Genomic DNA, 16,514 nt, shown 5'->3' with positions numbered 1-16,514 from the left:
TATAATTTTATCTCTTTCCTTCCAAATATGAGTCCCTGTTCTCAAAAACAGTGGAAATAACAGAATTAAAATATCTAAGAAATAGTCACTTGCTCTACCTCTCATTAAACACATAATAGCCTTAGAATAACAGTATTAGTACTACTAATACCAGTGTAATGATTGCAAACATTTAAACATGTTCTATGTGATCTCCTAATTCTCCTTTCATTTTTTATATTTGTACTCTATAGATATATGTGTGTATGTATACACACACACACATATGCAGTAGATACTATAGTCTTTTCCTTTTAGTTCTTATCTAGTTTTAGTTCCATATGTAAGGATGCATTTCATGATCATCACTGGTCCTTACATGGTTGCCTCTCTAGTCTAGTAGTTCTCAAAATGTGATACAGGGATACCTGGGGGTCCCTAAGATGCCTTCAGGAGGTCCCCAAGTTCAAATATATCTTTATAATAATACTAAGATGTTATACTGAGGGGTTTGGGGTTTTGTTTTTTTTTTGCCCTTTCACTATGCTGACATTTGCACCGATGGTACAAAAGCAATGATGGGTAAAAAAACCTGGCACCTTAGTATGAATCCAGGCAGTTGTACCAAGCTCCAGTAGCATCATCACATTCCTTTCTCACTGCCATGCACTGGCAACAGAAAAAGTGCCAGTTTTACTACAGAATGGTTTTGTTTGACAGTAGAAAATATTAACTGTACTAAATCCCCAACAGATCTTTTTGAGACAACATTCTGATAGAAAGATTAGCTGTATGTATAAAACACTTCTTCCACATGCTGTTTTTAAAGTAATACAATAATTGGTTCAAGGAAATGAATTTTGTAAGTATTTGAGTTGAAAGCTATACAAATTGCATTTTTCATGGTACTTCATGTTTACTTGAAAGAACAATGGACAGACGATTGTTATTCAGACTTGAGCATTTGGCAGACAGGTTCTCAAAAATGAACTAAATTACCCTTTTAGTTTAATGAAAACACTGGCAGAATTTGTTGTCATTGATAAAATTTGAACTTTTAAGTAAAAAACTTTTATCTAATACCTTAAACTTGACAATTACTTAATATTTAACCACTTTTCTGGTGAGATCTGGTTGATAGGAGCACAATTAAATGTCTTTGATATTCTAGAATTAAAGATATCAATAGCTGGAGGATCTGCATGACTCAGTGAATTTTTCAAATGCATGTTATCATAGGCCAGGCACATGTAAAACCTCTATTCAAAATTCAGGTTAACTTCTCTGCTTCACACAGCAAAATCTTTTTTTTCACATAGTACTACAAAACAGGGCAGCTTGCTTTCTAAAACATACTCACTTCGTTACAATCCTTGGTTTTAATTAACCTTCCATTTCTTTTATCTCTGTTGTCCTAGTCCTGCTTGTTTTTGATTCCATTCCCAAGGTTCCCCTCCATGGGAAGCTTTATCTGGAAGGGAGTTCTGGCTGGACAATGCTGTGAGTTCAGAAGGGCTAGACGACTCTAACTTCTTCAGGCTTGCCCACAGATTGCCTCTGTTGGATTTGGCACATTCCCAACCCCCGCCAATTTCACCTGCTGTTCTTAAATTAACTCTCTGCATTTTGCAGTGAATGCCTATACTTTGGGGATTTTTCTGTTCTCTGGCCCATTCTTGTTTCTTCTTACTTCCTCTCACACAGACATCAACACCATGCATGTCTTGTGGCAATGGGGATTTGTCTCTAGCAATTTCTTTGGGGGGATGGTGGGAGGATACCTTGTCACCTAGATTTGTTGTGAATATTGTCCACGAGTTGGGATTTGCTAACTAGTTGCTCTATTTTTATGTGGGGAGTTTCAGTACTATGCTGCCATAGTGTTCAGTACCATCCTTCTAGAAGTCAGTGGATATATTTTGTCTTTTTGTTTTAAGTCTTATTGTTGCTATTTAGAAGACATCCTTTAAAAATTAAATAGTCTACCCTCCCTCTGCCCTCTGTCAATGTTGTGAGCAGAAGAAAGCAGAGTTGTTCTGGAAAGAAGCAAAACCCAGAGCTTGGAGCTTCTTCGGGCACTGAAGAGCATCATTTCAGTAGGAGTCCTTGGCCTCTTTTTCTCCCTAACAAAGCTGATACCCAATAAGAGAAGTAGTTATCTCTAAATACAGTGGTAATATGTGGAAGTAGTAGGTACATAAGTAGACAAAATAGTTTTTTGTATTTTCCTTTTTTTTTTAAGTAGGAGGAAATGGAGCAGCAAAGTAATCTCATTTGTTGTTCTAATTTGTTTGAATCATGAAAGGTCTCAATTCCATGGTGCATACATAGAACTGAACTGCTCAGCAATGAAAAGGATGAACTACCAATACATGCAACAACATGGACAAAGGCCAAAAGTATTATGCTAAGTAAATATGCCTAGACACAAAATACCTCATACTGTATAATTTTACTTATATGAAATTCTAGGAAAGGAAAAACTTAGTGACAAAAAGCAGATCAGCGGTGGCCATAGGTGGGAGGTGGGAGTGAGGGACCACCCACAAAAGACACAAGGAAATTTTCAATATTATGATAATGTGGTATTTCCAGGACTGTCATTTGTCAAAAATCACTATGCATCTTACAGATGCCTGCACACTGGCAAAATGACATGCAAAGGTTATTCTTTGCAAAAAATAAAAACTTGAAAACTACATTTCATAGACTGCTGCCATATATATGTATATATACTAACTATATACTATTTATGTGTATATCGGTGTTCTCTAAAGTTTCTAGATATCTTTAAAGGAAGATTGAATTCTTATCCAATGCTTATGAAGAAAAATGCCTAAGATGGTATTTAAGTTTAGCCTGCATCAAATTATATGAGTGGTGGAGCGGCCGGACCATGCCACACACTACCACTGCTGACTCTGCTTGGACTCTTCAGAAAGGGGCGGTGATTATAACTGCTCTGACCTCATTATTTGGGTTTCATGTTTCTCATTTACATTCTAAGGAAGAGAATGACAGAAAGGAAGGAATAAAAAGGAAAACTAAGTGCACATAATGACACACACTTCATTATAACTACCAAGCTAGTCTGTCCCAAATGGCCATAAAAATTGAAAGAAAATTGCTTTACAAGAAACTATTGCCATTTATTATCCTGGATGCTAGATAAGGGCAAAGCCTCCCAAGATAGAGAGATTTCTAAATCTCTAGGATGCTGACACTCACTCTATACTTGTGGCAGGTGCACTTTGGCATTGCTATTCACAGACTCATCATGGAGACCTTGGGGATGTCACTATTCAAGTAGTTAAATGCCCCACACAGTTCATCGCTATGATGGGAAGCAGTGATGCTTCAAATGTTAATATTCCAATGGTGGGAAAAAGTTCCATTTCCCCCAAGTACTAGACAGAGTTATATATAATAGAAGCTGCTAACATTTGAAAATATATCTGTCTTAGGGCAAATAGTAAAATAGAACTGCGTAGACATGTCTTCAAACGCGGTACATAATGGTGACAATGTTGACAGCCATTTTAACGATACCAAATCTTTTCATCAGATTCACTGCTACATGCATTGAAAATAGGATGATATATTCAGAGATTACTCACAGAGAAAGGACAGCTACATAATACCATTAATTTCATTCAGGTTTTTTTCTTCAATAAATTCAATAGATCGTTGTCTTGTATTTAGTTTCTTATTTAGAAAAACATCAAGTTTATTATTACTACAGTTTAAACCCAAAGCTAAAATATAGTAGGATAAGAACATGATTTGGAGTAAGAAAATGAAGCATCAGACTTCACCTTGGTCCCATCATCTGTGTGGCCCTGAGTGAAAGCTTAACCTGTCTGAACCTGTTTTCTCACGTGAAAAAATGTTAAGTCCTATCTCACAGTCTTTTCAAAAACTTGATTTAGAAGATGTGAGACCTTTCCATGTAACACAATGTTTCTCAAACTCTCATGCAAATTCTGACTCAGGAGGCCTGTAGTCGGTCCTGAAATTTTGAAGCTTCCAGGTGATGCCAGGGCTACTGTTCTGTTATTGCTGGAATGTTGTCGTCTGGAGCTTGTTAGGAATATAAAATCTTGTGCCCCATCCATTACCTACATTTTGACAGAATCTTCAGGTAATTTGTTTAAATATTAATGTTTAATCAACATCAACCTAGCATTAGACCTGGCACGTGGGAGATTCATAGATATAACACATTTTTTCCTATTCACAATTTGATGTGAATTATATTCCGAGTCAAATCTTGCCTAGGTGTTGCTTTCAGCTAAAGAATGGCCTTGCCTTGGGTCAGGCTTGGACTCTCAACAGGCACTTGATTAGCAGCTGTTTCCATAGAAACCAGCATTGTCAACAGCCCTTGCCATCATCTTCCTCGCCGAATCTCATGTTTTAAGTATTTTATGTAGAAACTATATTTACTAACATTTAAATTGTTTCTCTATATGTATTTTTTCAGAGATTACTCTTATGAACTCTTATCAACATGTTATAAACCAAGTTAACACACCAAATTAGTACAGTTCAAGCCAAAGTAAAGATGACTGATACTGGCATTAGCCTATACTGCTTCATTACATGAATAAAATTAATACTTAAAAATATTGTTAGGGAAATTGGGGTCCCCAAGTTGGGAAACTAGTTTAGAAGCCTAGTTAATGGTGTCGGCCAGTTTTAAGGGACTGGAGCCCATATTGTAAGTGAGGAATATGTAAAAGTGCATTTTGGGATTTTAGCTAATATGCCATTAACCTGATAAATCCATTAATTTAAAAATAAATTACTGTTTTCAATAACAAATTAGCTTTTTATTCACTGTGTTCAAGCTATTATTACTGTCTGAAACTTGGTTTATTTTCTAATTCATACTTTACAGTGATAGTAAAAATATGAGATCAAATGGGAACCATAGTATTTTCATTTGTGTAAAGGATTTTACTTTCTTTCTTGTAGATCTTCTCTTTCTTTAAAATGCACTGAAGTTTGGTGTTCCTTATGGAACAGATTTACTAGTGACGGATCTCTCTCTCTCTCTCTCTCTTTATGTTTATCTAGGAATGTCTATATTTCTTCTCCATTTCTGAAGCATGGGTTTGCTAGATATAGAATTATTACTTGATGGTATTTCTTTCAGCATTTTGAATATTTCATCCCATTGCCTCTGACAATGAGAAAGCACTATCTTACTCCTCAGTACATGAGGAGTCCTTGTACATGAGTTGCTTCTCTCTTGGGCTTTCAAGGTTCTGTCTTTGTTTTTGGTTTAAGACAGCTGGATGATGATAGTTCTAAGTGTTGATCCAAGCATTGACCTTGCTTGGAATTTGATGAGCTTCTTGGATGTATAGATTCAGGTTTTCCTTCAAATTGGGTTGATCCCAGTAACTATTTCCTGAAATATTCTTTCTCTTCAATTCTCTTTTACTATCCTTCTCGGGACTACCATCGTGCATATGCTGATATACCTAGTGATGTCCCACAGGTCTCTGAGGCTCTGTTCAAGTTTCTTCATTCTTTTGTCTTTGTGTTTCTCAGATTGGGTAATGTCAATTGACATATCTTCAGCTATGCCTATATTCTTTGCCATATATGGTCATTGAAGTCTCTACTTAGTTTGCTTAGTTATCAGCTAATGTTTAGGCAAAGATTTCCTAAAATGTCTAGAGCCAGTAAGTCCCTTTTTTTTTTTTTTTTTTTTTTTTTTTTACCAAGGGGCTTTATGTGCATGTTAAGGCAAACCTTTCACACTCAGCCAGGCAGTTTATGACTCTGCCTTGGCCTCTGGTTCTGGCTTGTGCAGAGCCTCAAGTCCAGCCAGAGGGAAGAGGCCAGGGGATGTCTCCATTTTTTCCTGAACATGTCCACAGCCCTGGGCTTGCACATAATTATAAGCATCCATGTCCTCCCCTAGATTTCCAGGAATGGATCAGTGCTTTTCAAAACCTCCCATGGAAATTTCATTTCTTAGACTTTTTTAAAAGCTTTTTGGTTAGCCTGTTGTTTGTTCCAACTGTTATCTGTTGCTTCAGGCAGCCATGACGTTAAACAAAAGAGCCCCACATTATACTTTTCAAGTGTACCCCTGAGAAAAGTGCTGTTCACACCGGACACCTTCCTAATCAAACAAAATGAGACAAGCCTCATTAGTGGCGTCTTCCAGGCAACCACTAAATAGGCAACCACCAAACAATGACAGTGCTGTAGTAACAGAGCTTCAAAGGAGTTTTAACCATGTTCTGCCTATTCCAGGGGCTTCCAGACTGTGGGTGCCCACTGTGATGGCCAGATGTTGGTTTTCAAGGCAACTGCAAAGCTAGGGAGAGACAGATGGGAACAGGGAAAGTTAAAAAACCTCAGAGCTTGCTGTTCTTACTGGGATTCAACCATTTTTCTTGAGTGAACAATCTCCAGATTGCTCTAAGCCTTTGGTTAACTTCCAGACTTCTAAAAATGTTGATTCAGGGCATTTTTTGTCAGTTGCTTTTATGGATGAGAGGATTTTTGGAGGTCCTTATTAAACCTTTCTGGTTAATGCCACTTAAAATGCTCTGAGGCTTTTGAAAAGTGAAAAAGTCATATGGAACTTTATTGCTGTGATATGTTAGAAAGACAGGCCATGTATCCATTAGAGATTGTATTGGTTTCCACATAGAGAAGCCACTAAAAGGTCTTGATGGTTTGAGGTCATTGTCAATGAGAGGTCACAGTGACATCCTCCTGAGGAATATTTCTCATAAATAAATGTCAAACTTGCAAGAAATGTTGTAAAATGATCAAGAGCCCGGTCTTTGGAACTAGCTAACTCTAGGTTCAAACCCCAAGTCTGCTCCTTAATAGCTTTGTAACCGTAGTCAAGTTATTTAAAATTTACAGAACAATGACAGTAGCTATTTATAGGTTTATTTTAAAATCCAAGTAAACTAACAAAAGCAAAGTGCTTAGTAGAGTTCATAGCACATAGTAAATTCTCAAGAAATTTTAGCCTTTATTGCCATTATCATCATTAAGAATAGAGCTTAGCAATACTAATAATGCTGAATGTTCACCTGAATGTGGTTATTTAAGAGTCACTTTCAAAATGGGAAGTAAATCGAAACTACTTCACTCATACGACTTTGTTTTCTATGCAATTTCAGGCACCGTGGTAGTCCAGCAATTGATGTCAGTGATGATTGGCAAACATGATCACCTCTTCCCCAAAGATGCAGAACTGCAAAGCAAGCCCCAAGATGGAGTGAGCAACAACAACAATGAAATGCAGAAGAAAACCACCATGGGTCAGCTACAGAACAAGGAGAACAATAATACCAAGGACAGTCCTATTAGGCGGTGCTCTTGGGAGAAGCCCGAGTCTCCCCAGAGAAGCAGTGTAGATAATGGATCCCCCACAGCTCTGTCAGGCAGCAAAACTAACAGCCCAAGGAACAGTGTCCATAAGCTGGATGTTTCTAGGAGTCCCCCTCTTATGGTCAAAAAGAATCCCGCCTTCAATAAGGGCAGTGGGATTGTCACCAATGGATCCTTCAGCAGCAGCAATGCAGAAGGTCTTGAGAAAACCCAAACTACTCCCAATGGGAGCTTACAGGCCAGAAGGACCTCTTCACTGAAGGGGTCTGGTACCAAAATGGGCACCCACAGTGTACAGAACGGAACAGTGAGAATGGGCATTTTAAACACCGACTCACTTGGGAACCCCATGAATGGTCGCAGCATGACCTGGCTGCCCAATGGCTATGTGACCCTGAGAGATAACAAGCAGAAAGAGCAGACAGGAGAGTCAGGCCAGCACAACAGGCTCTCCACCTATGATAACGTCCATCAGCAGTTCTCCATGATGAACCTTGATGACAAACAGAGTGTTGACAGTGCCACCTGGTCCACTTCCTCCTGTGAAATCTCCCTCCCTGAGAACTCCAACTCCTGTCGCTCCTCTACAACCACCTGCCCAGAACAAGACTTTTATGGTGGGAACTTTGAGGACCCTGTTTTGGATGGGCCCCCGCAAGACGATCTTTCCCATCCTGGGGACTATGAAAACAAAAGTGACAGGAGGAGTGTGGGAGGTCGAAGTAGTCGTGCCACCAGCAGCAGTGACAACAGTGAGACGTTTGTGGGAAACAACACCAGCAACCACAGTGCACTGCACAGTTTAGTGTCCAGCCTGAAACAGGAAATGACCAAACAGAAGATAGAGTATGAGTCCAAGATAAAGAGGTGAGGAAAATCTGGGGGCCCTAACTGCCAGAGAACCTCCCACTGTGGGACAGGCTCACACAGCGTTAAAAAAGCTAGTCCCAGAACCAGAGACCCTATTCATGTCCTCGTTTTACCCTTTGGAAGCCGTGGGACTTCGGGAAAGTTCGCTCTATCTCTGTGAGCCTTGGTTTCTTAATGTGAAAAATTTAAATGTGAGTAGTAGTTATCTCAAAAGCATGTAAAAATAATTTAGCACTGTCCCTGGCACAGAAGACATGCCCAATAATGGTATGTGACTTCATTCTAGAGACTGGTTAGAGATGAGCAGTGAGGGGACATATGGACGATAAGGAGCCTGTTTTCGCTGGCAGGAAAAGGATGAAGCGAGGGTAAAGAAAAGTTATAGAAATAAACAGGCCTTTTTTAAAATTATTTCAATTGTTGAATGCTGAGAGAGTGTCCACTATCTGCCAGGCTCAGTTCCAGGTCCCGAGGATCAGCAAACTCGGCCCTCACAGAATGCGCATCCACACTACCGGAGAAGACAGATACAAGTAAAATAGGTCCTATGCTAAGTAGAAGACTAAAGCGGGAGGAGGGGTAGGAAGCGTTGTTGGCATGTAATTTTGAGCGTACGGCCTTATGGCAGGTTAAAAGGGAAGCTGTTCAGATGCCTGGCAGATGAGCAAGTGGAAATGCCATGACATGGGCTGGGCTACGAGCTCAGGGACCTAACAAGGAACAGGTGACAGGACCTTGGAGATCAGATTAAGTCGTTGGCTTTTGCTCTGAGATTGGAATCCATGGGAATCTTTTGAGAAAGGTGATGACATGAAGTGTATTCACGTGGACAAGAAAAACTGTAGCCTGAATGGGAAGCAAAAGCTATGATTTATAAGGAAACAGCTATGCTAAAACCTAATTTATGTCAGTTTACATATTCTGATAAGGTGGCCAAGATAGGAAGGAAGTTACTTAGCAACTTCTCCGGGAAAGCAACCGGGCAAGATAAGGGGCACTGGCTCAGCGTCCTGTGTTCACAGCGCCCCTGACTATCAGATAGTCCGTGGACTGAAGAGGCAGGGATTCCGAGGATGGGGCCCAGAACTCACACATGTAACCTTGTACTGAAAAGCTGAAAGTCACCACACCCACATTTCACTGAGGTCACAGAAATGGCAAAGCTGGTTTTTTTGTTGTTGTTGTTTTGTTTTGGGTTTTTTTTTTTATGTTCTCCTTTCAGCACAGTTTAGGGGAAACAACACTGGACTCCCAAGTCAGGAGAAGGCCTGAGGCCCAGTTCAGCACAAGGGGGCCTGTGCAGGGCTCTCGGCCCCAGGCCCAGGCTGTGTGTTGCAGTGACCAACTCCTGCGCGGGTGCCCTGCTACCCTTCCCATTTGTGCACATCAGGATTTGTCCTGCTTTACTGCTTCTATGGCTCCAAACCCCACAGGTTTTCTTTTATATAGAGAGTTGACTTTATTTAATTGTTTCCCATCCATTTATTATCAGGCCAAAGACACATATTTTTAAGAACTATGGAAAATATAAAATAAAATGTTATTTGTATGTTAGATTGGAAAATTAATTAGAAAGTAGTTTTTGTAAACTTCACTTGTTTGAATTTTTCTATATAATGCCGAGTAAGAGTAGGTTTAAATAAAAAGAAAAATGGCATCTGAATATTGTTTTTAGGACCAGGGGCTCCCAGAACTCTAAATTGCTGCCAGTGTATGATGATAAATTAGCACTTAGCACTGGGAAACAAGATATAACAGTTGAAACTTGCATTAGGGTAAGAAATAAGTTATTCTGAATGCCTGCAGATGAATATGTTCATTTATGAGAACATCGGTAATACATTTATGTTCTGAGTCTATGGTGCCTTTCAGAGACTTTGATAAAACAATGGAACTTCTCGATAGAGTGTCGTCTCACCGGGTCCTTTCACTGTAGCATTCTTAACACCTTACAGGCAGAGAGAGAGGTTCACAATAAAGTGGGGCAGAGGAGCTGCCGCATGCCCAAGCCACAGAAACTCCTATTTGGAGTTAGACATTTCTCTTTAAAATCCTTTTTAACCCCACCCACAAGTCTTGAGGTTAGTTAGATAAATGATGTGTACATAGGTACACACATAGGTACATACATACATAGCTTAATGGATGATAGATAATGTTTTACTTTATCAGTCACTGATATATGTCTTTTAGTTTTTAAATATGTAAGTTTAGTGTTCTCCCTGCCCCATAAATGTCTTCCTTTATTGTAGTATAGTCAGAGAAATTTATTTTTATGATATCAATTATTTGATCTTGTAAAAACTATTTATTTTTTTCTTATTGGTTTGGGATTTTATAAATGACCAATAGGTCAAATCTGTTCATCAGGCTGTTTAAATCTTTTACATTTCCTCCAATTTTTTTTTTTTAAGATTTTATTTATTTATTTATTTTTACAGAGAGGGGAAGGGTGGGAGAAAGGGAGCGAGAGAAACATCAATGCGTGGCTGCCTCTCACATGCCCCACACTGGGGACCTGGCCTGCAACCCAGGCATGTGCCCTGGCTGGGATTCAAGCCGGCAACCCCTTGGTTCTCAGGCCGGCACGCAGTCCACTGAGCCACACCAGCCGGGGCACATTTCTCCTCTTTTTTAATCAGGTAGATCTGTAATTTCTAACAAAGGTACTTTAAACTGTCTTAACTTTTATGGATTTATCAATTTCTCCTTATAATTCTATTATATTTTATATTGAATAATTTGAAGCTACACTTCTAGGTGAATAAAAGTTCAGAGTTAATTATATACCTGATGAACTGATCCTTTTATCATCAAGTAATGGTCTTCTTTAATTGTAAAAATGCATTTTGCCTGAAAGTCTATTCTTTCTGATATTAATATTGCTATGCCATTTTTATTTTAATTAATAACTTACTGCTATATCTTTTCCATGAACTTTCAGCCTTTATGTTTATTTGATCTGAGAGCTGATATATTTTTCAATTATGGAATATTTGTATCTATCACCTTTTGTTTAATTCATCTCCCCCATTTTTTCAAATTTCTGTTTCTACAACCCTTATTAAAGTATGTTGGACCTTCTTAATCTATGTTCCCTCTCTGTTAACTTCTTTTTCTTCTATTAAATTTCTATCTTTCTCATTCTGTGAGGCATTCTGGGTAATTTTTCTGAGACCCGTTTCCCAGTTTACTATTTTTTTTTTTGTTTTTAAGATTTATTTTTAATTGGAGTTAACATAAAATGTTATATTAGTTTCAGGTGTACATCACAGTGATCCAACATTTATATACCTTACAAAGTGAGTGCCGCAATGTCTAGTAAATATCTGTCACAATACATAGTTATTATGATATTATTGACTATAATCCTTGTGCTTTATATCCCTGTGACTTATTTTAGAACTGAAGTTTGTACTTTTTAATCCTCTTCCCCGATTCCTTCTGCCTTCACCCTTCTCCCCTCAGAAAATCATCAGTTTGTTCTCTGTGTCTATGAGTTTGCTTGTTTCATTTTGTTCATTCAGTTGTTTAGCTTTTTAGATTCCAATATAAGTAAAACATGTGCCATTTGTCTTTACCTGTCCAACTTATTTCATTCAACATAATACAATCTAGGTTGATCCATGTTGTTGCAAATGGAAAGATTTCTTTATTTTTTATGGCTGAGTCATATTCCATTTTATATATGTACAGCATCTTCTTTATCCATTCATTTATCAATGGACACCTACATTGCTTCTATATCTTGACTATTGTAAACGATACTGCAATGAGTATAAGGGCACATATATCTTTTCAAATTATTGTTTTTCTTTTTTTTCAGATAAATAACCAGAAGTAGAATTGCTGTGTGATAAAGTCATTCTATTTTTAATTGAGGAATCTCCATATTGTTTCCCATAGTGGCTGTACCCAATTTATAATCTTACCAACAATGCATAAATGTTCCCTTTCCTCTAGATTGTTAGTTGTTGTCTTTTTGATAGTAGCCATTCTATAGGTGTAAGGAAGTATCTCATTGTGATTTTGATTCACATTTGCCTGATGTTTAGTGATGCTGAGCATCTTTTCATGTGCCTGTTGACAACATATACATCTTCTTTGTAGACATGTTGATTCAGGTCTGCCCATTTTTTTAATTGGATTGTTTACTTTTCTGATTTTTTTTTACTAGTTTACTTTTTACTTTTTTTTCCCATTACCATTTATCCTCCTGATATCCTCTCCCCCTCCACCCACCCCCCACCGCTCTACAATCACCACACTGTTGTACGTATCCCTGAGTTCCATGTTGAATTGTATGAGTTTTTGTATGTTTTAGACATTAACCCCTTGTCAGATATATCATTTGAAAATATTTCTTCCATTCAGTATGTTGCCTTTTATTCTTGTTGATGGCTTCCTTCACTGTGCAAAAAATTTTAAGTTTGATGTGGTTCTATTTGTTTATTTTTGCTTGTGTTGCTTTTGCTTAAAGAGATATATCTAAAAATATTTTGCTAAGATTGATTCTTTTTCTTCTGCTGATTCAATTCTGATACTTCATTTAGCCCATGAGTAGAGATTTTGTGGTTGCTTTTTTATAAAGACTAATTGATGTTATAAGCTTTCAGTTGAATCACTTTTGGCTTTCTTTCTCTCTTACGCTGGAGAGCTTTTATTCCCCATAGGAAAAACCTAAAAAATAAAAAAGCAAAACTAGTTTCCACCTCAGTCGTCTATCTAGGATCAATACCCTTTTTTGTGCTTCCACTTAGTGTTCTAAATTGGAGTGTCTTTCTTGGTTATGATACTTGAAGATGCTCTTTTATTTATTTTAACCTTGGCTATATATTTTTAAAGTTTTGTATATATTTTTTCAGCATCATTATGTGTTTTCAGGAGGTATTCCCTTCTGTATTCAACTCAGTCCATTAGAGCCCTAGAAGTTTCACACAAGTACCTGATACAACCACATGTATCAATATTGCTGAAAGGACTGTTTTCACTTTTAGTTCTAAAATAAATAGCTTTAGAAAATGAAGAGAATATATTGTAGAATAATTCTGGGTTGCAACCACCATACTGCTATGTTGTTATATAAAAATGTGGTCCTGTGATAAAAATAGCCTTCTAAACTGATTATAGAATATGGAGAATATTTTTTAATCCTAGTTAATTGCAAAAGATAGTGTTATTTTGTGTTATTATTATTATCTAGATGAAATATCAACATGTGAGACTTATTTCAAAACAAAAATAATTGAGGTTTTAGGTTTTAAAATTGTTATTAAAATAATCAGATTAGCCTTTCAAATTTCAGTGGTATGGTAACTTCAAACACACCCTGAGGACATTAGCTCAGAAGAGGAGAGATTAAAAAGTCAACTATTATCAAGATTCATCTTATAATAAACAAGTGTTTAATACTCTTCTTTGAACAACAACATATTATGTTTTGTAACTTAATGATTATGGACAAAACTCTGTTTTCAAGGAAGCTACCTAAAATTATACAGTATATCCAAATGGATATAGCTATCAATCTATAGAAATATAAGTCTAGAGATTCTAAGATACATTAACTTGGAAAGTAGTGAGGATTACAGATAGCAGCAAGTTACTTTGGTGGACTCCACTGTCAGAAAATGTCAGGTGGGTTACTTATCCACCACATATAATCTCTCCCACTCTTGTCCATGTAAGGTGGCTGCTTTTGGTACCACTTTTACAAGATGAGACTCCTTATGCCTCAGAGAAGTTTATTTTTAGTAGTGGACTTTAACAATATTTTCATTATCATTTTCTTTCCCCTGATAGAAAACAAGTGTGATAGTTTCCTTTTCTCCCAACTTCGCTGAGCTTTCTCCCTTTCTTTTAGTAAAGCCCAATTTATAGTTAATGATCCAGAAAGCCTTGTGGTTTTGGCTGCCTTTCGCTTCTGCCATTCTGTGCTACATAACATTGGTTCTTTGGCTCTTCTTTGCCGGCACTTAATACATTCACTATCAGTGACAGCTACGTACTTCTAAGAGAGGTCTTGAGGTCTTCTCGTTCAAATGATAGATAGTAAATCATCTTAGCAAATAGTAAAATCAAACAAACAAAACCAAAACGCTTCACTGAATTGACAGGATTCAGTCCAATTTCCTAAGCATTGCAGACACAGAGTTTAGAAAACATTTGTAGCCCTCTTGCATTGCAGGTGAATAAGATCTCGTTCTCTTGTGTTCCCTCCCCCACCCTTTGTAGCTTAGAACAGCGAAATTTGACTTTGGAAACAGAAATGATGAGCCTCCACGATGAACTGGATCAGGAAAGGAAGAAGTTCACAATGATAGAAATCAAAATGCGGAATGCAGAGCGTGCAAAAGAAGATGCTGAGAAAAGAAATGACATGCTTCAGAAAGAAATGGAGCAGTTTTTCTCCACGTTTGGGGAGCTGACAGTGGAACCGCGGAGAACCGAGAGAGGAAACACAATATGGATTCAGTGAGCCTGCTTTCTCCCGCTGTCTCTGGTGGATCTGGGAAGGACTCTGGGGGTTCCATGGGAAAATTACATGGGATCAGGTGGCTGGTCACCTGGCTGTACAGTGCTCTAACTGGTGAAGGAATATCATTTACAGACATTTACCATTCATATCTGCAACATGTACCAAAGTTATACCATGCCCCATATGCTACTGTCAAGTGTTACAACTGGATATGTGTATATAGAGTAGTTTTTAAAAAGTAAACTAAAAATGAAAAAAGCATATCTCAAAAATTATTTTATTGCAAGTCTTGTATTTAAAATGTTAAATCAATATGTTGTTGCAATTTAGCTTGCTTTCAAGCTTCACCCCTTGCACTTAACATAAGCTATTTTTGGCATTGTGTTATCATCAGCTTATTTTATAGATCAATATTTCTATTTCCTTTTTTGCTGAGGAAATGAAGATAAGCAGATATATGAAAATATATAAATATATATAAGATGAGTTATTAAAATCAAAAGAATACTTTGTGGCTGTGCTGTTTGTGCCAATAGACTCTATCAATGACCAAAAAGATAAATGTAAATAATTTTATAAAATACAGTAGAATCACCAGGAACCTTTGAACTGCTCTTTAAATTCTTCCCTAGATACTGCTCAGTTTTCTTTGTGAGATGATTTGACACAAGAAATTTTGGACCTTGTAAAAAAGCCCCTTTTTCAAGCCCCCTGGTCTGCTTTGCCAGTTCTATGCAGGATGAACCTTAGAGGAGAGAGAAGTGGGAAAGAAAAGTATTTAACCAGTTGTGCCCTGAATTACTCTGTCCTTCTGGGCAGAATCTCTGTAACTGCAGCATGGTTGCATGAGAAATTCTTCCTGCCATTTGGAAGCTGGGAAACAATGCTTGCTAAACCGCTGTCCTCACACGTGCAATGCCATTGCGTAAGCACCTGCCTTCCACTCAGACCTCTCCCCTGTCCCCAGGTAACTGCACTTTGGGACACCAGCAGCAAAATAGTAGTCCTGTGTCCCTCTTGGTTAAACGGCTGGAGTGTGTGCGCAGAGTAATGTTTTTCTCTCACTGGGGCTGACTGTTCTGCTGTCATCTGGGATTCTCTCTGAGTGACAGCGGGAAGGGCATTGTTCTGCAAGAGAGAGGTGATGGAGGGAACAGGGCCAGGAGGAGGAGACAGGAAAAACAAACCAACCATTTGCTTCTAATGTTTACAGTATTTTTCTTCCCTATGGAAACACAGTCATTCACAATAATTTTAAGATATGAATGCTTAAAGGTCCAATTTTGAAAAATTGTGAACATTAGTAACGATAACTTTGTAGAGAAGCTTGGATTTCTCAGGAGCTAGAGTTTTGGGAGAAGAATTCTTTACATGTCAGTAAGATAATATTTTTAAGGAGCTAAGCAAATAAATCTCACACAAAACCAAAAAGTCACTGAAGGCATAATCGGAAATAAATACTACTTGAGTGTATGGGATTTGTGTGTTTGTGTGTATTTATTTTTTCCAAGGGGAAAGGCGTCCTGACAGCGCTCATTGCTGTCACTGCGCTGCGACTGTGCACAGGTTTCGAGGGCCATGCGTAGGCCATCCCTTAGGGTCGGCCACCGTCCGCATGGCGGCACCTTCTTTATCTTTTGTTCCTTTTTCTCTCTCCTCCCAGTTCTTTAACCAGATACTCTCACCTGGACATCCTTTAAGAGATTCAAACTCAAAATGTGCAAAATTGATCTCATAGTTCTCTGTATCTTTTCCCAGTCCCTGACTCATTTAACAAAACCTCGGACTCGTCCGGGAGCTATCTGATGTAATATGA

At 38.0% G+C, this 16,514-nt stretch overlaps 1 protein-coding gene across 6 annotated transcripts in view; it reads left to right on the top strand.

The window, feature by feature from the left end:
- Window positions 1-16,206, top strand: part of ARHGAP24 (Rho GTPase activating protein 24) — a 498,181-nt gene extending 481,975 nt beyond the window's left edge. For all 6 annotated transcript variants that reach the window (XM_054591782.1, XM_054591788.1, XM_054591785.1 and 3 more), the window contains 2 exons: window positions 7,140-8,217; window positions 14,455-16,206. In XM_054591782.1, coding sequence (XP_054447757.1) covers window positions 7,140-8,217; window positions 14,455-14,698 — 1,322 coding nt within the window. In that variant the 3' untranslated portion in view covers window positions 14,699-16,206. The remainder of the gene's footprint in view (window positions 1-7,139; window positions 8,218-14,454) is intronic.
- The last annotated feature ends 308 nt before the right edge of the window (window positions 16,207-16,514 follow it).

Source organism: Pteronotus mesoamericanus, unplaced genomic scaffold, assembly GCF_021234165.1.
Source record: "Pteronotus mesoamericanus isolate MK-2021 breed Mesoamerican mustached bat unplaced genomic scaffold, CSHL_Meso_final scaffold_232, whole genome shotgun sequence".
Lineage (NCBI taxonomy): Eukaryota > Metazoa > Chordata > Mammalia > Chiroptera > Mormoopidae > Pteronotus > Pteronotus mesoamericanus.
This window is presented reverse-complemented; position numbering and strand designations above follow the sequence as displayed.